At 49.3% G+C, this 23,558-nt stretch overlaps 1 protein-coding gene across 4 annotated transcripts in view; it reads left to right on the plus strand.

The window, feature by feature from the left end:
* XYLT1 (xylosyltransferase 1) overlaps window positions 1-23,558 on the plus strand; it is a 305,653-nt gene that overhangs the window by 243,682 nt on the left and 38,413 nt on the right. For all 4 annotated transcript variants that reach the window (XR_013813923.1, XR_013813924.1, XM_079779721.1 and 1 more), the window contains exon 6: window positions 18,260-18,340. Coding sequence is in view for 2 of the 4 variants with exons in the window: in XM_079779721.1 (XP_079635847.1) it covers window positions 18,260-18,340 (81 nt within the window). In the remaining 2 variants the exon portion in view is untranslated. The remainder of the gene's footprint in view (window positions 1-18,259; window positions 18,341-23,558) is intronic.

Below are 23,558 nucleotides of genomic sequence, written 5' to 3' on the forward strand. Positions count from 1 at the left end.
CCTGCCACTGGGGGGTCTTGGCCAAGAGATTTCCATGTGTCATCAGATGTCACCACACCCCCACAAAATAGATACTATCACCACATCCCATTTTACAGATGAAGAGACTGAGGCTGAAGGAAGTTCAGGAGTTTACCCGGTGTCTCACAGCTGGTGGGGATCAGAGCCAGGATTCAAACCCATGCTTTTTTCATCCCTGGGAAAAACAAAAGGAGGCCTGAGCTCCTCACCGACAGGTCATACTGTTCCCCCTGGGCAGGTCTGGACCGAAGCTCCCCCGCTCATTCTTCTCCGGTCTAAGTCCTCATCCGCTTCATCGGGATGAGGACCCAGGAGGGAGAAATGACCATAACCGGGCGTGCACATCAGAACTGGAATCCAGGATCACCAGCACTCGGCCAGCTGCTGAGCTGCTGTCACGTTCTGCTTCAGTCCTGCCATGCTCAGTCCTCACAGTGTCCCCAGGGGTGGTGTGGAGATGGGCACTGAGATGCCATGGGTTTGAATGACTCGCCCCAGGTCACAGAGCTTGGTAGGTCAAGGCAGGATTTGAACAGAGGCCCAATTGACTATCAAATGCAGTGTGATTTCTGCTCTGCCCAGCTGCCTCACTGGCAAGGTGGGCCAGAGTGTTGCATAAGCAGTTGACCCCAGGGGGGAGAAAACCAATCACACAAGAGCACAAACCCCACCCCGTGGCCACCATAGCCTGCATGGTCCCATCACCAGATGGGCTCTCTCTGGCTGGTGAGAGATCGAGGCTTGACGAATTGCGTTTGCTCTAAGCCCGGAAGGAGGAACCAGCTGCCTGCATTAGCTGGAAGAGCCCGGCCTTCCGATTCCTTGGTAATCCTGTTTCTTCTTGATCCAAGACTTTCTAGACCCCTCCCCAACTGCCTGAGGGTGGTGCCTGATGAAATTCTCACTCATTTAAATGTTAGCCTCAAGCAAGCAGAATTAGGAAGGAATGGCTGCTGTCCCCCCAAATGTGCACGATTGTTCCACAGCTGGCATTTTCTACATCATCACTCACTCCACCAGCACACGCGAAAGGCCATGTGCTGTCAGCTGACCTGGATTTTAATCCTGTCTCCGTCCCCTACTATCTGTATGATCTCAAGACAAGTGAATTCAGTCTTTCTGAGTCTTGGTTTTCTCACCTGAAAGAGGGAGATGATAATGTTACCTGTCAGGGAGCCACGCAGGGAACAGCAGGGAGATGGGAACCCAAGCTCTGCCTTACTCCCAGCTCCATGAGCTGTCTGGTTAAACGGTCGGGTTAGAGCACAGTGGCTCATGACTGGCACCTGCGTGCGACCTCACGTTCATCCCTCCCACCACCTAGACATTGGAACTGGGGTGCTGAGCTGTGCAAGGAACAGAGAGAAGAGAGAGATGGCCAGGGAGACCTTAGCTTACTGCATCCACCCAGTTGCATGAACCAAAGAGGCAGGAGAGAAAAGTGGAGGCCTGATATGGGAAGCCAGGCCAAGCCCCCCTCCCCACAGCGCCATCATCAGGTCACGATGAAGATGAGAGATACTGAAACACAGGGCCTAATAGAGAGCTGGGCATTTATTGTAAGTACTCATGAAATGGTTCTCTTGTTGTTACTATGGTCTCTAAAAATCCTGCATTATCATTATAGATAAAAACATGGTCTGCCTTCTCTGTGGCCACTGTGTTTATTCTCAACTTCTTCTCTCCTATATTTCATATCTCTATACTCTGTATCTTTGTACTAAATTGGAAATGGAGAGAGAGAGAGAGAGAATGAGAGAGAAATGGAGCATGCCTTTGAGGAAATTCAGTTGTATGAGAGTCAAGAAGACGGTCGCCTTCAGTTGAGCCAAGTTTGGGCCCATGTGTAGTTGAGCTGTCCCAGCCCCTCCCTCCCCTCCTGTTGCGAGGCTGTTTGAAGAGAGCCTTGGTGTTGATCAGCCTTCTTGGCCACCATGGGCTAAAGCAGCACTGTCCTCACATCCACTTACTCTTGAATCAATGCGACCACAACCTCCCTAAAGTTTCAAGTTGGAAACTTCCTTCAAAGTTCTGCCTGTAGATCTCATCAACCTCACCACCCTAACCCACCCCCAGGCTCAAGCCGTGGGCCTCTGGCCAGCCTGTGGCCACTTCGAGCCCTCCTGGCAGTGTCAGAACTTGGCTCGAACACCTGGACGGGTCAGCAATCTCTAGCCTTGGCCCAGGGCTCATAACACTCCTTAAACAGAACGTGGAGAATGGCAAAGAGGAAGCTGTTGATGGTGGCAGCCAGTTTTCTCAGGGGCACAAGAGCACAGCCTGGGGACCCCACAGCATGACCACCTCTCATGTGGAGGTGTCTCCAGAGCTGCCACCTGCCTCCTGTGTCCTTTCCTCCTCCAGAGAAGGGTTCTCCTGGGTGCAGTTTAATTGTGTTCATCAGTCTGCATTCGTAGGCAGACACACCCAGGGGCACAAACATCGCCACCCCTTTCTCAACGCAATTGCACTCTTTGGAATGCTGGAATGTGGTTTGAGACCAGGCAGTTTTTGATTACAGAGTCAATCTTTGTGTAAAAGTTTGCCGCCTTGGGGAAGTTTCTAACAGGTTACTTTAAACAATGCTATCTCTGGACACATACAGCTAAATAGTCCCATTAATCCAGATTGCTTTGCTAGGATGCTGTGGAACCGTTCAGCAACCAGGGCAGTGTCCAAAAGGGCTCCGCTGAGAGCGATGGCCACAGTACCCAGTGGGGTGCATCTGCCACCTCCATTCACCCAGCCCTGAGCGTGTGCAGGGTGCTGTGCTAATTGCTTCCACAGTTTCATTTAATTTCTCAGCCACCTGGTGAGAGAGGACCTTCATCACCCCCAATCTAGAGAGAAGGGATATGAGGAATTTGCCCAAAGTTGCTCACCTACTGAGAGGTGGAGCTCAGACAGCCCCACCCATGTCCTTCACCACAAGCCAGGCTTCCCAAGTCTGACCGAGGGACCACTTGCAGTGGGCAGCGATTTAAAGTGGCACACAGACGAGTTTCTGAAAATGTCAATATTTATCAACATGAACACATAAGGAAAAACTTACATACCCCAGGTTTCTGAAGCTGATGTTTTCTTTAAAGAATAGTTTATCTAAATGTTGACAAAGCAATAATACAAGTGGTTGGTGGCTCTTCAGTCATTCAACAAATATCCATTAAGTGCTTACTATGTGCCAGGCGCTGTTCTGGATGCTGGGATACAGCAGTAAAGAAAGCATCTTACTGCCAAGGGAAAGGGACATTAGATAGTGAAGGAATAATATGTCCGGTGGAGACGTGTCCTAGGAAAAATACGGCATGGGAGGAGGAGGGTAGGCCAGGAAGATGTTTTGGGAAAAGTTGTGAGGAATGTGTATGGATGACCAAAAAGAGAGAAACATTATAATGGCAGGGGCCAGTAAACCTTTTTATAAAGGGCCAGATAGTAAATAGTTTAGGGCTTGCGGGATTTATGGTCTCTATCACAACAGAGCAATTCTACCACCTTAGGAAGAGGCAGCCACAGACAATGTGCACAAGGGTGGGCATGACTCCATTCCAACAAAACTGTACTTACAAACACAAGTGGTGGGTTGTGGTTTGCAGGCCCCTGCACTAGACCCACTCAGCCAGATCTCCCACCTTCCAGATAATGGCTTTGCCCAGATCACCCCTTGCCGACTCATTCCCCATTCACCCACCCACCTTCCCACACATGACCTTTCCTACATTATCTGTCAAGAGTCTGTCACCCTAGATGCCAGCTTGTGATGCTTCAGATTTCAGGACCCTGGAGAGAGAAGGAGTGGTAGATTCCCAAAGCCTTCTGGTCAATCTCTCCTGGACCTTGGCTTGGATTCTCACCCCTCCCAGGGTATCTCAATGTAAAACAACAGTCTCCTTTTCCTTTATTTTCCCACAACCTGCATGGCTTACCAGTCCTAAACCTGAGCTAGAAAGCAGCACATGAAATATGGCTCACCCATCAGTGTTGCCTGACCTGGACCAGCCAAGAGGAGGCAGGCAGTTTATTCATGGTGTCCTCCATGACTGTGGCCTGTCCAGCCCCCGTAGTAAGTGTCAGGCAGAGCAAGCTGTATGTTCTAACCACCCTTCCTTCTCTACATAAACCCGTCAGAAATACCTGGTTCTCATTAGCACCGTAATTCACCCCACGCCACCTTCCTCAATCTGAATCAGAAAGGTTAATGATGCTGAATCCCAAGACTCATTGGTTTCAGCACTTACCCCAGCTCACTGCTCCCCCTGAGAGCACAAGACTCGTTTATCTTTCTGGGCTGGCCAGGCAAGTTGCTGACTGATGCCTTAATGCCAACTAATTCTCAAAGATTCCCCAGAGTGACTGGACCTGTGTTCCTGTTTTGCTTGCTGTAAAGCTGGCTGATCTTGTGTGTTTGGTTCCCCACCCTCTTTCTGCCTAGATGTGTCTGGGTTCCCCTCTTGTAATTCATCTCATGAGTCCACCACAGCTTGCACTGTCAGCTTGGGAAGACAGAGCACTTTTCAGCTAAGGCAATGACCATGTTGCCTCTAATGAAATAGCTTTAGGACCTCATTATTGATTAACTCATTCAGTCAATCAACCCATGCTTATTGTAAACCTACTACGTGCCAGACATTTGCTAGAACCTGGGGTTACAACCACCAGTAGGATAGCTAACCTCTCTGGCCTCACGTATTGGGCCATGAAATTATTACATCTTTATGACATTCTAAGGAACGAAGTCTACGTGCATAAATATAGGAAACAGACATGCATATAACCTCTTCTCTTCTAGGGAGTCAGAGAAAGCTTCCCTGGAGAAGTGCCTTTGAGCTAAAGGTTGAAGAAGAGAAATTAACTGAAAAAAATGGGGGATCAGTGTTCCAACCAGAGCAAGCTGCATGTGCAAAGGCCCTGGGGCATGAGGGAACAGGCCCATGCAGCAAGTGAAGAGAGGCTTATGTGGACAGGGTGTGGTAAGGGGATATGCCAATAGAATAAGGCTGGAGAGATGGGTCAGCCCAGATGGTATCGAAGCCTGAGAGCCATGGTAAGGAGCCCAAGTTTATTCTAAAAGCAACAGGTTACCTTTGAAAAGTATTTTATTGGTTTATGCTATGATGAGATAGCGTTAGTTCCTAATCAACTACTTGGCAGTGAGAACAAAAGGAAGTGGAAAGAAGTAGAGAACTTCACCAGCCTGCTGGAGGAGGGGAAATATGATAGGTAATATTTTCTGCTGGTGGATATGTACATTACAGCTCAGGCCGTTTCTTTCCACCAGGCTACTTCCCCACCCCTGTGGTTTCACTGCTGTTACTTCCTTTCTGCTGGGCCTTTCTACAGCACATGATATGCTTGGTCTCCAGGCCCTGGGTTCCCTGGGGCTGGACCCTGAAACTCTCTCTCTGCCCTCTGTTTGCTAGAAATTTCCCAGCGCTCAGGCCATTAGGACTGTAGCAAAGCCATCAGACGTGTGCATGTGAGGAGCTGGCAGAGTCCGAGTCCAGCTGTCCCTTTTACTGGCCATGAAACCTTGGGCAAGTTGCTCGTCCTCTCCACACCTTGGTTTTCTCATCTGCAAAGTGGAAACCATCGCAGTGGCCTACTTCAGCCTTTGCTGTGAGGATTCATCGGTGAAATGGGAGGTGCCTTACCTGGTGGAGAGAAAATGCTCCACAAATGATGACAGTGAAGGTGGCCCAGAGTGACAGTTCCAGGAGAGCGGAGATGATGTGTGTTCCGCTCAGCACTGTTTCTCGCACTGTTTCTCTAGTGCCTGGTACAGTGCCTGGTACAGTGCCTGGCACATAGTAGGAGCACAGTAAGTCCTTACTGACGTAAGGAATAAAGGATCAAATGAATGGTCGGTGGCCATCCACAGCGCCCACTGTGACAACAGCAGGCCTGTTGTCATTTATTCCTAAGTGGCAGAAGCCTCGCTGATACTTCATTGCATGATTTTTCGTTTCCACAATCATGAAAAGCATCTCTGGGCTTATTCCTGGATGGAGGATCTTTTGAGGGGTTTTGTCTTCACTTATTTCTTCCAGCTAGAGGCATTTCCTGATGCTTCCATGATGAGAATGGAAAATGTTCCAAAGAGCCAGACTTTATTTCAGAACAGTGAGCCATGGTGGCTTGTCCTCAATCCCACCACTGGCTCAGCCGCTTCTCCACTCAACCGGAGGTGCCAGCACAGATAGAGGGGCCCCATCTGGGAGCCCAGCAGCTGAGGGATGTTGACAGGTGACACCTGTCCGGACATGTGCTGGCTTGCACACAGTCTGTGAGAAGGTCTAAATCCCACACAAAACCTCTTGATGTCATGTGGCAGGTGTCCAGTCTACCCGTCCTCCTTGGGAGGCAGGGCCTCGCTACCCACATTCTCTCCAGTTTCCGTGACCAAGCCTCGTGACCTCCAACCTCTGTGGTGTAGGCCTTTGGACTCTGAGGTCAGGTGGCCTGGGTGCAAGTCCCTGCTCCTGTTTTGTGTGTGTCTAGCCCTACACAAGTAACTTAACCACTGTTCCTCCTATTCCGCAAAATGGGTGAGAAGAATAGCACCTACTTCATGAGGTTGTTGGGAAGGCAGAATGAATCACTATATATCAGATGCCTAGAACACATGACTTAGACTCTCCGTATATCAGCATCACTGTTATTAGACGAGTTGCCCAAGCTTTGAGGATCTCGGTTTGCTCATTGTGAAAGGGATCTAACCTGCCTGCCTTCTAGGCTGCTTGTGAGGATTCGGTGCACAGTGTATATAAAATAGGTATGGCATACCAAGCGTGGTTATTATTATAGCTGTGTTATGATGGCTTTTTTTATCCGTTTGATTAGGAGGTTCAACTGGTACTTTCTTATTATGGTAAAATACACATGAAATTTATCATCAGAGACATTTACAGTGTTGTGCAGGCATCATCACTATCTAGTTCCAGCCATTGTCATCACCCCAAAAGGAAACCCTGGACCCATTAAGCAGTTTCTCTCCTTTCCACTCTGGCAATCCCTGGCAACCACCAATCTGCCGTCTGTCCCTGGATCTACTTGTTCTGGGCATTTCACACAAAAGGAATCGTGCAGTAGGCGACCTCTGGTGCCTGGCTTCTTCCTCGGAGCATCAGTTTTCAGGGTCCAGCCATGTTGTAGCCTGTGTCCGGCCTTTCACTGCATTTTATGGCTGAGTACTGTTCCATTGTACAGACAGACTGCATTTGGCTTAGCCGTTCATCCATCGATGGCTATTTGGGTTATTTCCTCTTCGGGGCTTCCATGAATGGCCGTGCACAAGTTATTGTTTGAGCAACTGTTTTCAGTTCTTCCGCACTATGGCGCCTTTTTAATGTAGGTGATTCAACTACTTAAGAGAGAAAGGGAAGTAAGAGTAAGAATAGAGTAGGAAAGGAAGGGGATTCCGGCTTCTATACGCGGGTTTCCTCTTTTGGCTAATCTCAGTCAGCCCTTTGGGGCCGGCAAGGGAACTGACCAGAGAGGGCTTGGTCTTGGCTTGTGGGCCCTGTTGATGTCCTCGGGGCCACAGCTTCCCCTGGGGAACCCCCGAGGCCTGTGTGTTGCAGCCTAGGAAACCCAGCCGTCACGTCCCTCCTCGGAAAGAAGAAGTAACTAGAGCAATGAGATCATCAAGCATTTTCATATGTTCCAGGCACTGGACTAAGCCTTTCACACATGTTACTAACCCGGCTAATATTTAAGTGTTTACTGCATAGCAAGCACCCATGGTAAGTGCATCATGCCTTTTATCCTCAAAACACCTTTATGAAATGTGTCCTGTTACGAATCCCGTTGTTTAAAAGGCAATTGTGCTGCTCAGAGTAATTGCACCAGCCCAGGTGAGACGGTGAGTGAGAGCCGAGCCCAGCCAGTCCTGCCAGAGGTGTACGCAGATGCTATACCCTGTCCTCCTCCCAAACCAAACAATTGGAATCTAAAGTGGCCATCCTCCTTAATGATTTTGGAGCTTTTATTTTTAAGCTTCTACATATTCTTTTTTTTTTCAATTGGAATTTCACCCACAACCCTAATATGGTAAATGGGCTCTTCTCTGCAGAAACCTCAAGTGAGCCAGCCCGAGGCTGCCCCCTCCCCCTCCAGCCGGCAGGAAGTAGGACCACCCCAGATGCTGCCAGAGAACCACTGAGCTCTATGATCAAGTTTCTCTTAGAACGTTTTAGAAGTTTTCTGTCTCTGAGAACTGCAGGTCCGTACCTCAGAGCCTGTGTCCTCTGTTTCAACAGCCTGCGTTCTTTTTTTAACGTCTCTTCGGTCCTCTGAAATAAACACGCAGCCTTGGGACTCTGTGGGGAGAGGATACACTGGGTGCAGCATGTCCTGGTCCTCCAGGCTCCCTCTCTCGAGCCAAGAATCTGCGTGTGCTTGAGGTCTGCCGAGGTGGCCTGGCGTTTGTTTTTCTGTGGGGGAGCGTGTGGCTTCTCTGTGTGGCAGCGCATTTTGACCTTGTTCCAGGACAGAGAGGCTAGGACACCTGGCATGCTGCCCACGGCTATCGGTGACAGTCAGCTGTCCTTGGAGCTCAGTCCCACCCCGGGGCTGAAATCTGACCTGACCTGGCCCTGACATTCTGAGCGATGGAGATCCTTGTGGTGTCCTACCCCCAGCGGAACACAGGCTCCAGGCCCGGAGAAGAAGTCATGATAGTAACAACAATAACAGCTCACAGTCTAGCACTGGGTGGGCCAGCCTACCCCTCCTAGAGGAGATCTCTGTGCTTCCCCCTACGCACCGTCCCTTACCCCACCTCCAGTACCAGTTTCTCTATCAGCCAGGATTTTCCCATTGTGACCAACAGTTAACGCCCTCTTATCTCATTCAATCCTTATCACAACCTATAAAGTAGATATTGTTACCATCCTCAGATTTAAAGGTGTGGAAATTGAACTTCAAATGACCTGCCCCAGGCTACACAGTTAATAAGTGGTGGAACCAGGAGTTGAACCTGCGTCTCTCTGGTCTTGGGTCTGCATTAGTTTCATTGCTCCAAATTCTGATATGTTAGTGTTGGTGCATTAGGGACTCCTGTCTGGTGAAATTGGAATTAATAAATTATTACTATAAGTCTTTGCCATCATTTCTATAAACCCAGGGTAGTGTAAAATGTGTGTGGAGGCGGGGAGGGGTCTTAGCCACACACGCAAGAGGGAAAGTTGAGCTTAGCAGTTCAGTTTAGGTTAATGCTTATTTATACTCTAGCCCTTCCCAGCTGAGCTGACACTGAGCCGGTTCTTATAAAGATAAGCAGGAGCTGATTGGGCAAAAATGTGGACAAAGTATGGACAAAGGCCGTCATTCTGGAATGCAACACATATAACCTGAACAATTGCTGTGGGCCACTCTGAAATGGGCCTGGGGACCCCAAAGAGAAAGAGGAGTGAGGCTGCGAGACCCTGCTAGAGGTATGGGGCCTATTCTGGACGCTGGGGAAATATAGATGAATCAGACAAGATTCCCGTCCTCAAGTCGCTTATAGTCAAGGGACTTAAACATACCTAACTTACACTGGTCTAAGAACACAGGTGTGCGGGAGAAAAATGGCCCAGGTTGGCGGAGGACTGGCAAGCAGTGGGCATGCCTTTCCTCTGGCATCTCTAAGCAAAGGGCATCTCTAAGCAAAGGCCGTAGGAATCTTCCTGAAGGCTTTCGTTTACTGAGCACCTGCTCGGGGCCAAGCACTGTGTGTGCCACGCCCACAACACACAGGCACCTTAGAGACCATTGATTGTTATCCCCTTTGTGCAAATTGGGACGCGCAGGCTCAGTGAACCTGAGAAACTGGCTGAAAATCAACAGCAACAAAGTGGCAAAGATCAGAGAGAAATTTCTACAAATGCTTCTCTGAAAACAGCTTTTATCGTGGCCGGGATTTCACTTTTCTACCTAAATCACATGGACTTTTAAGATTCAATCTTTGTCCTCCAGAGCAGACCTGGTCTTGTTCCCCTTCCCTCCCCCCACAACCAAATCAAACAACTGTCCGTAATCAGTGGCTGTAAGGGGATGCACAATTTGGTTAACCAACATGTTCTGCTCCTTTGAGATGTCTGGTGATATAAGAGGACAACCAGATCTCAGATAATTAAAATAACAATCAAATAGACCACACACACACACACACACACACACACACACACGCGCGCGCCACTGCTGAAGGACAATTTAGTTCTTCATTCATGATTCCTGTTGGTGTTCGAGGATCAGGCGTAGCCTCTGGATGCTGATGCTTGTCAGTGACCTTTCCGTGATATCTGGAGGAAGGGCTGATGTGTGAAAAGTTCCCGCTGATGGACGGTCAGATAAACTGCTTCTCAGAATGGCTTGTGTACGTTCAAAGTGAGAAATGTGTGTCTTACAAATGGTCTGTGAAAGCGTGGAGAGTTTGAGAAATGATTTGCTAGTTCCTGCAACGGCGATGAGCATGTTTTAATTCTGAAATGTTTTTGTCGGTAACAAAAAAAAAAAAGACAAATCCAATGAGAAGTGAGCGGGTTTTGTTATCCAGGTGGTTCTCTGATGCGCTGTCTGCCTGAGTGGAGGGGGCCACCAGCCCCTGGCGTCTCCAGCGTGCATGGTGCGTCCGTTCACCCCGTGTTTCACCCCCATCATAAGACTCTACCTGTAGGCCTCCCTTCCCCACTGTCCTGTGTGCTCCCTGAGGATACGGGACCACAGCTACCTTACCCACTGCTGTTCCAGGTGTCTGGCACCTGATCCGTCCAGGAAATGGGAGATGTTTCCCAGGGGAGCAAACAGCATGCAAAGCCTTAGAGTGATGAAGAGCTCAGGACGCTTAGAAAACTTCAAGTAATTGCAAAGATGGAGCAGGCAGGGCAAGCTCACAAACCACCCTGCATGCTTGTTAGGGAGTCAGGGCACCGCCCTGCAGGGGATGGAGAGCATCGAGGATGTTAAGTAGAAGAGGGGGCGTGATCACACTTATGTTCCAGATGAGCCTATCGGTCCCCGACTGTGGCTGTAATTGTGCCCACGGGATCCTGGGAGAAATACAGCACCTAGCTTCTCCCACCCATTTCCCCCTGCATCTCGCAAACATGGGTGTCACTGTAAACTGACTGCATTTGAATCGGGGATCACCCTTTTCTGATCCCGGTGCTTTGCTCTGGACCTTTCTTACTGTTCTGGAATCCTGGCCGCCTTATTAGACAAGAAGACTCCAGCAGTAGGGTCCAAGCATGACCCGTCCAGAGAGTCGGGGACAAAGTGATGGCAGTCACGGCCCCCACCCAAACGGAAATAAGCCACATGGGAAATGGGTTCGAACCGCTCTGGAGGTGGAATGCAGGGAGAGGAAAGTAGGTGACGGGGCTCAGATGTCAGACAAGCGCAAAAGCAGGGCCCACCCCCGGGACAGAGGCTTCATCTGTCACTCCCGCTGTGCAACCCGTGTGGGCAGTGGTCCCCTTGAAGGGACGTAGGAGGCTTCAGACGACCGCTGCGATTCCTGTGTTTGCTTCCTGGCTCTTTCTAACGAAACGGAGCACACACACGAAGCTTATTCACCACAGGAAGCAGGACTGAGACGAGCCCTGACTCTGGGCCTGGAGCGGAGGTCCCTACCTCCTCTCCCCTCTCCTCAGACTGTGGCCAAGCCCTTAAATCTCCTTGAGCCCGACCTTATTCACGTGTAAACTAGTGCTGGCTTGCTGGGGTGATGGTGAGGTTAAAGGAGGGAGGAGGCGCACTTAGCACTTGGTAGGCAATGAAGAGGATCTCTGCAATGGAATGACTCCGTGTGTGCCCATGCCCTGGGGTTCGCTGCCCCGCGACTCTCCCAGTTCTGGGTGGGGACATGGGGAAGAGCATCCTGGGTGAGGGAATGGGCTGGGCAAAGGCACGGATGCAGGAGGAACAGCGCTCTCTGCCTTCCTGGGCAGAGCCCCTCTAAGGGAGGCAGGCGCTGTGCTAGGCCCGGAGCCGCACCCAGGAGCCCTGCGCACCAGCCCCCCACCCTCGGGCATTTGTTAAGCATGTCAGTAAATAGTTGTTGAGCACCTACTATGTGTCAAGTCCTGGAGGAACAGAACAGAATTAGACCCAATGCCTGCTCATCTCAGGACGATAGCCAGGCTCCCAAAAAAGTATTGTCCAAGGGGCCCAGTTAGCAGACAGATGGGCACCAGCCGGAGCAGCTCCCCGGGCATTGGAGGAGATAGCTCTGTGCATCCCCACGCACACCCCTTGCGCCGGGACGGAAAGCCCATTTGGGTCCCACTGGTTGTTGGTAGCAAGAAGCAAGATGGCCCCTGCCTGGCCTCACCAGCCTGCCAGAGAAGCCCACCAGCCTCTGCAGGGCATCCCCCACTCTTAGTCTATCATCTTTGCCATTTTCTCCCCCTCCCCACCTGCCTGGTGGCCGGCTGGCTTGCTTCCTGTGCAATGGTGGGGGGCCCCAGCCATGCCCTCCACTGGGGCAGCCTCATTCCCATTGGTGCCTCTTTCTGAAAGCAAAGAGAGACTAAAAAGGGCCCTTTGCATGAACAATTCCACATCTAGAAATTTAATCCTATAGAATCCATCTATCCTACCTACATCTGGAAAGATAAATATGCAAAGATGTTCATAGTAGCAGAATCTATAAGGGGAGGGGGGAGTAATCTAAATGACCATCGCTAGGGGATTGGCTGTGCCCATCCACAGAATTCTGTGCAGCCATTAAAAGGTGAAGTTCACCCGTATGTGCTTATTAGACAGAACAGCAGGATACATCATTGCATAAAACAGTCAGGTCCGTACTTGTCCTAAAACATGGGCATGAATATAATAGCATTTACTTCACAGGGTTGCCATAAGGAACAAGTGGGTTAACAAATGCTTAGAATAGTGCCTGGCCCCATAGCAGGCACTCCAGTGTCAGATGTTGTTGCCATTGCTGTCATTTCATTCTCTTATCTCGCTGTAATCTGAGTTTCCATAATCATCATTTTAAAAGCATAGGACAGGGTTACAGTTGGCCACCCCACCATTGTGTTTTCTGTACGCTTCGGCTCGTCATTAAAGGACAGAGTGTGACATTTCTCCTGTGGTCACACATCCCTCGGCAGATCGATCTGCCTGGAGTCACCAACTCATCTAGGTTTGCCTAGGACTGTCTGACTTTAAAACTAAGGACTCTATGCCCGGGGCATCCCCTCAGTCCTGGGCAAACCAGATCCCTTGGCCACCCTACATAGGCCCCTGGCAGCCAGGTTGCTGTAGGAGTCACACAGGAAGTAGTTGTTGTTGCTTTTCACATGTAACAGGAAACCACATAACATTGGTACGCCCTGATGGAATATTACTCAGCCTTAAAAAGGAAGGAAGTTCTGACACATGCTACCATGTGGATGAGCCTTGAGGACAGGATTTTGGGTGAAAGAAGCCAGTCACACAAAAAGACAAATACCGTGTGATTCCACTTAGGTGAGGTATCTAGCGTTTGTCTACTGTATGAATTTGACTGTTCATAGAGACAGAAAGAAGAATGGTGGTTGCCAGAGGCTCGGGGCAGGGAGGAAATAGGGAGTCGTTATTTAATGAGTTCAGTTTTACAAGATGAAAAGAAGTTTTGGGATGGATGGTGGTGATGGTTGCACAACAGTATGAATGTACTTAATACTATGGAACTCTACACTTAACGATGGTTGAGATGGCAAATGCAAGCTTATGTGTTTACCTCAATTTAAAATTTGAGGGGGAAAAGGTACACAAGTGATCACATATATCGTTGCTTAGGGTGAAGCTAAAGTGGTATGTAAATGGAACATACATATGAGGTGAGATCACTGTACAGATGATACACCAGGAGTAGAAACTGAGCTCAGACGACCCTCACCACCCTCTGCTTGTCCTATCCCACAGTCCTTCCTTCACTACCCTCCTGCACGTTTCTGCTCCACAGATGGCCCACGCCCCGTGCCCAGGAGGGCTGAATCTGGCCCCTCGGGTCTGTGCAGACTTGCCAGTCTGCATCAGGGCTTTGAAATCCTGAATCCTGACATTCACAAAACTCTTGTGCTTCACTTCCGCCTGAGCACCATCAGCCTCACCCTTAGTCGTGAGCACCCCTGATTCTTCAGCATCCTCTATTGGAGGAAATTTGGGGCCCAAGTGTGGGGGGCAGGAGGGACCCAGAGAAGGGAAGTGGGCTCTGTGTTGGGCCTCTTCCTAGTGGAGGCTAAGCAGGCTCCATCCTCTCCTCGCCTGTCACACGTGCCAGCAGATGGCATGGCTGTGGCTGGGCTCCTGAGCTGTGGCTGTGCTCTTGGGGGAGGGGGGGGTGTGCCATGCCCCTCCCTGTGTGTGCAGCCCAGAGCCATTCTGCATATTAGACACGTGTGGTGGTGCAGGGGCCCCTGGGAGACAGTTCCCAACTCCGACACCGGCTTGGAGACTGGATAAGTCCCTTCTAGGCGTGTTCAGACCATGCTCTGCAGAACATCGCGTGGGTGTGATGCACAGGAAGCCTTCCAAGTTCAAAGTAGGCTGGGTCCTTGCACTGCTGAGCCCGTGCAAATGTCTTAGGCGCTCAAAATGGCAATAACAGCACAGGGCAGGGCAAAAGGAGGCTTACAGTTGCCCGTATGGAAACTAATACAATAATCAATAAATAAGAACGTAAGAATAAACTCTGTGTCTCATGTACTCACAACGGTAAACCTACGTTTGCTCCACCCTGTATTGTTAGGTAACAGGCAACATTTATCAAAGGCTTAGGATATGCCAGGTGCCACTGCACAGGTCTTACACGCATTATTTTACTTAATACTCGCAACACGTGAGGCTTACGGAGATGAAAGGAACATGCTCGAGGTCTGGGCTTTCAGGAAGAGCCCATGGGGAGAAGATGAAGAAGGAAAGAGAATTAACTACCGCTATCCATGCTTGACTTAAAGCAGCACTTCTTAAGCTCTAAAGGGCAGGCGCCTCACCTGGGAATCTTGTTAAAAAGCAGAGTTTAACTCAGGAGGTGTTGGGGGGAGCCTGAGACACAGCGTCTCACGGCAGAGGGCTGGTGCTCTTGCTGTAAAGACGAGATGCAATGGGGAGGCCTCAGAGCACCGTATCTTTTCTGCACCTGGAGTGGAATTCACTCACTCACTCATTCATTCATTCACACATTCATTGGTGAAGCAGTCGATCTGGTAGTTCCAATCCTGAATCTTCATTTTACTAAAGGGGTGACCTCTCTGAGTCTCAGCTGCCCATCCGTAAGATGGAAATGAAGCTCACCTTTGATGGCATCTTTGTGAAAACTAAACACAATAACGTGGGGCCTGGGCTATGTGGACATTCCATACCTGGTCAGTGGAGCTTCTTTCATTATTCATTTATTTATTCGTTTCAACCAATATCCCCATATGGTTCCAATACAGTTATTTTAATATGTATTTATTGAAAACCATGTTTATCAAAACAAAGATGTCCCAGTGTCCCCAGCGGGGACCGTGATGGACCCGAGTCACCATCCTGAGTCAGAGGACAGAGGAAGAGACGCGCCTTCTAATGATTTCTGCACGAGGTGCAAAGAAATTGCTGGGGAGACAGACACAGTGCTGAGCTGTGGGAGCCACTTGGCAAATGACTCCACCAGAGAGAGTGAGGGAGAAGTGTGTGTGAGGGGCGGAGAGAGAGACTAGGACTGGGTAACATGTCAACAGATCGCAAGCTGTTAATTATCTGGAGAGAACTAAATATTATGTAGGCAATTATCGACAGGCGTCTGCAAGCAACAATAGGAAAACTTGGTCCCCAGCCGAATTCCCTCTCCCCTTGGAGAAGAGCTGGGAGACAGGCTTTAGAATTCCCAGCAGGCTTTTCATGCAGAGGGAGAGCGAGGGGGACCGGGCCCCAGAGAGAGGGGACAGGCAGGGGACACCGCTCTCTGCTTTGAAAAGCGGCTTTACCCACAAGCTCTGGGCCTGGAAGCCACGGCTCCCTCCCCACCGGCCCTCCCTCCCCCAAGATGTCATCTTTTGAGAGGATTTCATGTGGAAGCATCGCTAAGTAAATTCGCTAAATGCCTATTCATCCCAGTCAGATGGGGACTTGGTGAAGCGGTAAATGTGAAAATGGCCCCAGCTCAGGGCCCTGAAAGGGCTTTCTGGGGTTGCCAAATGGAGCTGCAGCCGCTGACCCTGGGAGGCCTGAGGCTTCAAGAGAGGGGCCCCCCCCGGGAGCCCCAACCCGGCCCCTTCAATCCTCCCACTGAGGCTACTGAGAGGCCCCTGTTTATTATTCCTGCTGCCAGGGACCCATTCAGAGGTTAACTTGTCCCCGTATTCATCAGGACAACAATAATGAACTGGCACAGAGAGTAGCGAGGGGGCTGGTGAATAGGAAATGCTAGGACGTGTAGATGGTTGGGAGGGAGCTCGCTTTAATTTTTTATAGGCTGCTTCAGTTAAGACCTCTCCCAGCAACTTCAAGAGGCCCTCTGCCCACAAGCTGCCGTCACTTGGCGTGGGGCATGCGTGGGCTTCACCTTGCAGTGAGTGGGCGGGTTTGTCCACACAGGAGACGCACCATCACTGTGCAGACACGTGGGGCGAGCCTTTGTCTGCATCCCCGGGGTTCACCTCTGAGCACCGGCAGGGCTGAGTCGCTGTGTGTGCCGGATTTAGCCCGTTGCAGGCGCACGGGGTTTCTCTGGAGTCTGCCTGCTGGAAGGGCTGGGTTTGCATCGGTGTTTATTTCAGTAACGGGACGGGACATCGGCAGTGCTCATTTCCACTGCAGCATCTCTTAACTGCTCTGTGCCCCCTCCGCTGGAATTATGAGTTGGTCAAACATGAGTCATCCAATCACAGAACAGGGGCTTGGAGAGGCGCGACTGCAGGGAGATGCAGGGAAACGAAGGAGCGAGCCGTGAGGGGTTGTGGCGGCTTGGACCAGATGATGGGAGGCAGAAAGAGTAGAGAAGCTTGTACTTATTGTACACCTACTGTGTGCCCCTTAAACCCACCCAGGTGAGTGCAGGGAAGGTAAATGACTTACCTCGAGACACGCAGAGCCTGGTCAGGAGAGCCCCAGGGATCTGTCTCCAGATTCTCCCGCGTCTTGAGCCCAGGCATCACCTTCTAAGGCACCCGCCTGCCGCCCAAAGGTCTGGCCTCCAGTCTGTTCCCATAAATGTCCTTCCTTTTCACTGCCTGTGCGTTTCTCCCAATTTGAAACAATGGTTAACCCTTTTCTTCTCAATAAAAACCCCTGAGCAGAGAAGCCCGATGATAAAGGAGCTGTCACTTCAGCACCGGTTACCTGTTTGGGTTTATTCAGTGAAAGAGGAGACTACATTTCTGGCAGATGGAGACCGGTGTGACTGCCTTTTAAAATGCTGTCACAGCTGTGTGCACACGCTGATTAGCTGTGACTACACTGCTAGTGCCGAGATGGATGGTGATACATTTGGGATAACAATGCTGGGAACGTTGTCATTTGTTTGTATCGCACTTTATCTTTTTTAAAGATCTCTCAATCAGTGGCCCAGTGGTTATTGAGAACTTGGTAGTCAGGCGTTCACTCACTCATTCATTCATTTCTCAAAATACATTTGAGTCAGTTCACACTCATCTCACTTAGAGTCATTTATTCATCCACAAACATTCATGTGGCTCCTGCTACATGCCAGTGATGAGCAAGTGCAGCTAGTTCTGTCCTGATGGAACTTAAAATCCTAATATCAGGAAGTTCAACATCTTCAGATGTTGGTAAGAGGATGAAGTCAATAAAGTGATATGATAAAGGTAGAGATGGGGGGGGGGGCGCGGGTGCCACGTTAGGTGGGGTGGCTATAAAACACCTCTCTGATGAGATGACATTTGAAAGGGGACCTGGATAACCACAGGCGGCTAGTAAAGGGAAGATACAGGACAGGATTTGCCACGCTCAGCAAGGGCAAAGGCCCTGGAGTGGCTATGTATTTGCATTGAGCTACGCAATGATGACTTACTATTTGTCAAGCCCAAGGCTGGGCACCGAAGATTCCAAAATAAGATGTTATGCTTATCCCCAAGGAGCTCACAGAGCAGGGAGCATACAGTGTGGTGTGGTGAGGTCAGTGATGGTGACTCATCAAAGAATACAGCCTTTTCAGCGGGTGTGGTGTGAAAGGAGGAGGGATGCTGTTTTCCGTGACAAAGAATGGAGCCAAGACTCAATTCCCCATGGTCTCTGGCGGATTCTAACTTTCCTCTTTGTTTGTTTACAGGACAAATGACCAACTGGTGGCATTTCTCTCCCGATACCGAGATATGAATTTCTTGAAGTCACACGGCCGGGACAATGCAAGGTAGCATATCTTCCCCCGTCTTTGTACAAAATGGAAATGAAAATCTGAGTGGTCATTTTGGGGCTTCCTTCTAAGCAGTTTGGTGCAGCCAGAAGAAAGCTGAGGGTGGGAGAAAGGCAGCCACGGTGGGATCTGAAGTTGTCCCTCTGATGTCAGTGAAGGGCAGCGATCATAATAAATGTTCCTCCTCAGGTCATTGCCCTTTACACCTTTTGTCAAGCACTTTTGTGCGTCCAGTGTCCCATTGTGGCAACTTCGAGGTAAATAGGGCAGCCTTGTTAACTCCCACTTTATTGGTGGGAAGCCTGAGGCCCATAGCTGGTGATGTCCCCAACCATTTGGTCAGCCAGTCATTCAACAAATATTAGCCTAATGCAAGTGTGTGCCAGGCAGCCTTCTAGCAGTGAACAAGACAAAATCCTCGCTCTTAGGGAATTTACTCTCTAGTGGAAAAGAGTCGCATGCCAGCATGGAGTTGAACTCCAGTATCCTGACTCCAGCCCTGTGCCCTCACCGTGGCCTCACTTTGCTGCCCAAGACTTTGGCAGAAATTTGAGGCACCCAAAGCCCATTTGGACCCATTGCGCCTCCCTCATTAAAATGAACAGGGCCAAATAGCATCACTACCATCCAGCTTTGAACTGGGTCCAAATCTCCATGGCCAGAGATCAGCCTGAAGGGATACAGTCTTGAGCGCCCCCTGTAGGATGGATTGCATGATCAGCAACACCATCCAGAGGTAAAATACCATTAAAATCCAGCCCAGGAGCACTCTAGCATCTTCGAGCCTTTTTCTAGAGTTGACCTCCGGACACAACCTGACAGCTCATAGGGTGCTGTTAGCTCGTTAACCTGTCTTGTTTGGCCCTCATGTTGGTTTTGTTTTGTTGTGTTTACTTCAGGTGTTCTATTTGAAAATGAATAGCCCCATTTAAAAATAGCAGTATTTCCCATGAAAATCCAGATCTCCAGTTCATCTTAAAAGATAAGAAGTTTATCCAAGTCTCTGAAGTTCTCACCTGTCCCCCTTCCCTACCTGGCCCCGTTGGCATTTCAGTTTGTGATCTCTGCTTTCGGTGTTCTCGCCGCTGCTGGTGGAGGTGTGGCTTTGGCTGGCTCTGTGACTTAGTTCACTCAGTTACCCACAGCAGGGAGGAACAAAAGAAGCAGCGGGCTCCGTTTCCCGGGCTTTAGAGTAGTCACCCCAGAGTCCTTGTGGTGTATCGATTTCCTGCAGCTGAACTTTGATTTCATCCAGCTGTCTATTTATAGATTGTTCCTGTCCTACTGACAGCCTGCATTCTTTCCTTGCCCTGGCTGGGGGGCTCAGTTGGAGCATCACCCTGTACACCAAAAGGGTAGCGGGTTCGATTCCCATTTAGGGCACATACCTAGCTTTCAGGTTTGGTCCCCAGTCGGAGTGTATATGGGAGGCAACTAATCTCTTCTCTCTCTCTCTCTCTCTCTCTCTCTCTCTCTCTCTCTCTCTCTCTCTTTCACTTTCACTTTCTCTCTTTAAAAATCAACAAATATATCCTCAGGTGAGGATTATAAAAAGAGCCCCAGATTTGAGGATGCTCTGTAAATCAGCACAGAAGAGTATAGCATGTCCGGTAACTAAGGTGGGGGAGGCCTGGCGGAGGAAGAAGAAGTATAGCCTTTGTGTGTTGTGTCCCTGCTAAGTATCCATTGCTCTGCTGGACCCTTTTCATGCAGGATCCAATTGCATTCTTACAGTCACTCAATGCAGAAACAAGAATTAGTAGCCCCCTTTGTCAGAAAAAAAAAGCGGGGGGGGGGGGGGAGATTTCCCCTGGTCACACAGCTGGAAAGTGCTGGAATTTGAACCCAGGTCTCTAGCCCCAAAGCCCATGGGAATGAGGTAGAGCTGAACAAGATTCCTTGGAGGTGGTTAGCTATCAAAACTAGGCCATGTTTTCATGTCCCCTCCTTCGGTAGAGATTGAAGACCCTTTTCCCTTCTAGGTAACCTTCTCATACATGTTTTGGGCAAATAAAGTCACACATTGAGAACAGAGCTTATTGTAAGTTGATAGACATGTCTGAATTACATCTACCCTACTATTCTTGTTTCAGCCTAGTCAGTATTTATTCTCTGGTTACTGTTTCCAGCCACTCTACTAGGAACTGGGTATCAGACAAAGGTTAAAGTCATGGGCTTCGAGATTACACCTCTAGGGTTAGAGTTCTGCTCTACCGTGTCCTAGCTGTGTTACATTGGACTGGTGGCTTGACTTCTCTGAGCCTTTTCCTTTACCTGTACAATGGAAATATTAATAGACCTACATTCATGGGATTGTTGGTAAGATTAAATGAGATGCTGCATAAAAACATTTGACATAGTGTAAATGCCCTATGATGGTGGTGGTGATGATAATGATGGCAGTGCCATGATAAGTATTGGACTAAAATGTTGCTGTTGGGAGAAAGAAACAGATGGTGTATGGGCCAGAGTCATGCCTCTGGGTGTGTGAGTATATCCCGTTTAATTGATGTGCATCAACAGTTGACAGGTGGTACCCAAATAGCATGGGACAGGACAAAGTCTGAGGCTAAAGAGATGTTGCTTGCACCTCCTTCTGAAACCCTAAAATCCAAGGACAGAATAGCTCACATGTTCCAACACCCACCCATGAGTCCTCAGCTTGGATTCTCTCACTTGATGAATCAAGTCAGTAATTTAGTGTTAATTTAATAGTAACATGAACCAACATGTCATCGTCTGCCACTCTGCTTCGTTAGCTGCGGTCTCACCTACGACACAAAGAAGCTCAGCCTATGCCTGTCTCCCGCGTCCTCTGTCCCACGTGTGCAGAGCTCAGCTCCGGTCCCTGTGCTGGTCCTGTGTCAGGAAGGACGCGGTTGGTGGGAAATGACACACACCCAGCTCCAAGTGGCTTAAGGAGGAAAGGGAGTCATTGTATAATGCTACTAAAGCATCAGTGTCTGACTTCAGACATGGCTACTCAAGCGGTCCAACTGCTATCGCCAAGCCCTGGCTCTTCGTGCTTTTTTTGGTTGTGTAATTCTTTTTCATTATTTCTGGAGAGGGTTAAAGTAAAATAAACGCATCCCATCAAATCACCAAGTAGTTCACTGGCAGGAGCCTATTTTTTAAGTAAGGATATAGCATCATCTTAGTTCCAGGTGTACGGCATAATGATTTGATATGTGTATATATTGTAAAATGTCTTGTTAACATTCATCACTACATGTAGTTACAGATGTTTTTCTTGCCATGAGAACTTTTAAGATCTACTCTCTTAGCAACTTTCAAATACACAGTGCAGTATTATTGACTGTAGTCACCACGCTGTACATGACAGTCCCAGGTCTTATTTGTTTTATAACTGGGTGTTTGTACCTTGTGACCTCCCCGCCCCCCCCCCTTTCCCATTAACTTAACTTTCATTAGTTCTACTCTCCTTTGTGTTGGTTTTAATGTTGTGGCTCCAGCTGGTGACCCTTCCCAGCTTATTAGCCTCATTTCACAGATAAGGAAACTGAGACTCAGAGAGATGAAGGGAGTTGCTTAAGCTCACACAGCGAGGCCAGGCCAGGGCTCAGACACAGGGGACTGTGTCCCCAGAGCTGGGCGTCCCTGCATGAGCACTGGGCTACAGACATGCTAACTGCTCACTAGGTATGTGACCTTGGGTAAGTTACATCAACCACCTATGTGTCAGTTGTCTCCTCTGTTAAATGGAAATGATGATAAAGCCAACCACAGAGATTTATTGCAAGAATTAAGTGAATGAGCCTGGCCGGCGAAGCTCAGTGGTTGAGCGTTGACCTATGAAACAGGAGGTCACAGTTTGATTCCCTGTCAGGGCATGTGCCCTAGTTGCAGGCTCAATCCCCAGTGGAGTGTGTGCAGGAGGCAGCTGATCAGTGATTCTCTTTCATCATTGATATTTCTATCTCTCTCTCTCTCTCCCTTCCTCTCTGAAATAAATAATTTTTTTTTAAAAAAAGGAATTAAATGAATGAATATATGGATAAGCTCTCTGTGCTCTGGTCCTGCTTGCCTCCAACATGCTGGCTGGCTTTGAGGCAGCCACTCAGCCTCTCTGGGCTCCACCTCCTCCCTTTGGAAAACAAGCGGGATGAACAAGATGGTCCCCAAAGTCCCTTCCCATCCCGATGCTTCTGGGCCAGTTCTTGTAAAAGACATTGTGACAGAGCAGAGAGCTTAAAAGACAAAGAGATGGGGAGGGACAAAAGCAAGCAGTGAGACAAACAGAACAGGCCACATGGTGCCTCTGTTTTTAACTCCACGTGGTTCCTAATAGCGGTGTTGACCTTCTGTCCCCATCGCCGGCCCTTAGCAGCCAATTTGGACTTCCAGCTCCCGCTGCGAAGAGATGGCATAAAGGCAAACTAGTATTTTAATAGCTGCCAAATTGGTCCTGACTGTTCCTGTAATTAAATGAAGGGGAGTGTTGTGTTCACTGTTCCTCCTTGCTTTCCTCCAAAAATAAAGTGCCTAGATATAGTGAAAGACACATAGCACAATTACCATCTTCCCGGATAGCTTGGGCAGGACTAGCAGAAGCAGGTGCCCCAAAGTCTACTCGCAGCCTGAGTAAGCGGGTCTTTGCAGACACCCCCAGAAGCCCCTGGCTTTGGCTTAGGGATCATCAGGGAAGTTTCCCACATCTTGGCAACCTGATCAAATCCCAGTGTGTGGGGACAGGTCCCTTACAGGGAGATGGAGAGGAAAAAGCATTTCCCTCAGCCAGAATAGTGTTTCCTCAGGGACTTTTCCTGTTTTGGTTGACCTAAGTTCTCTACCTAATTCAAGGTCACAGAGGCCCAGTGCTCAGTTCTGGGGTACAGTGTGATGTAGTTTTAAGAGCGTGAGTACTGGGCTATAGCCAGCTATGTCATGTGACAGCCGTAGAACTTCAACAAATGACCTTGACTCCCCATACTCTCGTTTCCTCGTCTTTATAAAGTTTGGACAGTGATGTCGGAATTGTGGAGGACCGAGTTTCCTCGATGACCCTGGGCTTTCAAGTGTGTTACCCCATTGTAGAGATGAGAACAACTGAGGCATGGAGAGCTGCTTGAACATGCTCAAGGCCCCACAGCTAGTGAATGGCACAGCTGGGATTAGAAGTGGTTCAGTCCCACTTTTAAGGCCTGAGTTCTTTTGTCACCCCAGGATCTGAGAGGCCCCTGTTTAAGTTCTTGGG

Source organism: Cnephaeus nilssonii (assembly GCF_951640355.1).
Source record: "Cnephaeus nilssonii genome assembly, chromosome: 2".
NCBI lineage: Eukaryota > Metazoa > Chordata > Mammalia > Chiroptera > Vespertilionidae > Cnephaeus > Cnephaeus nilssonii.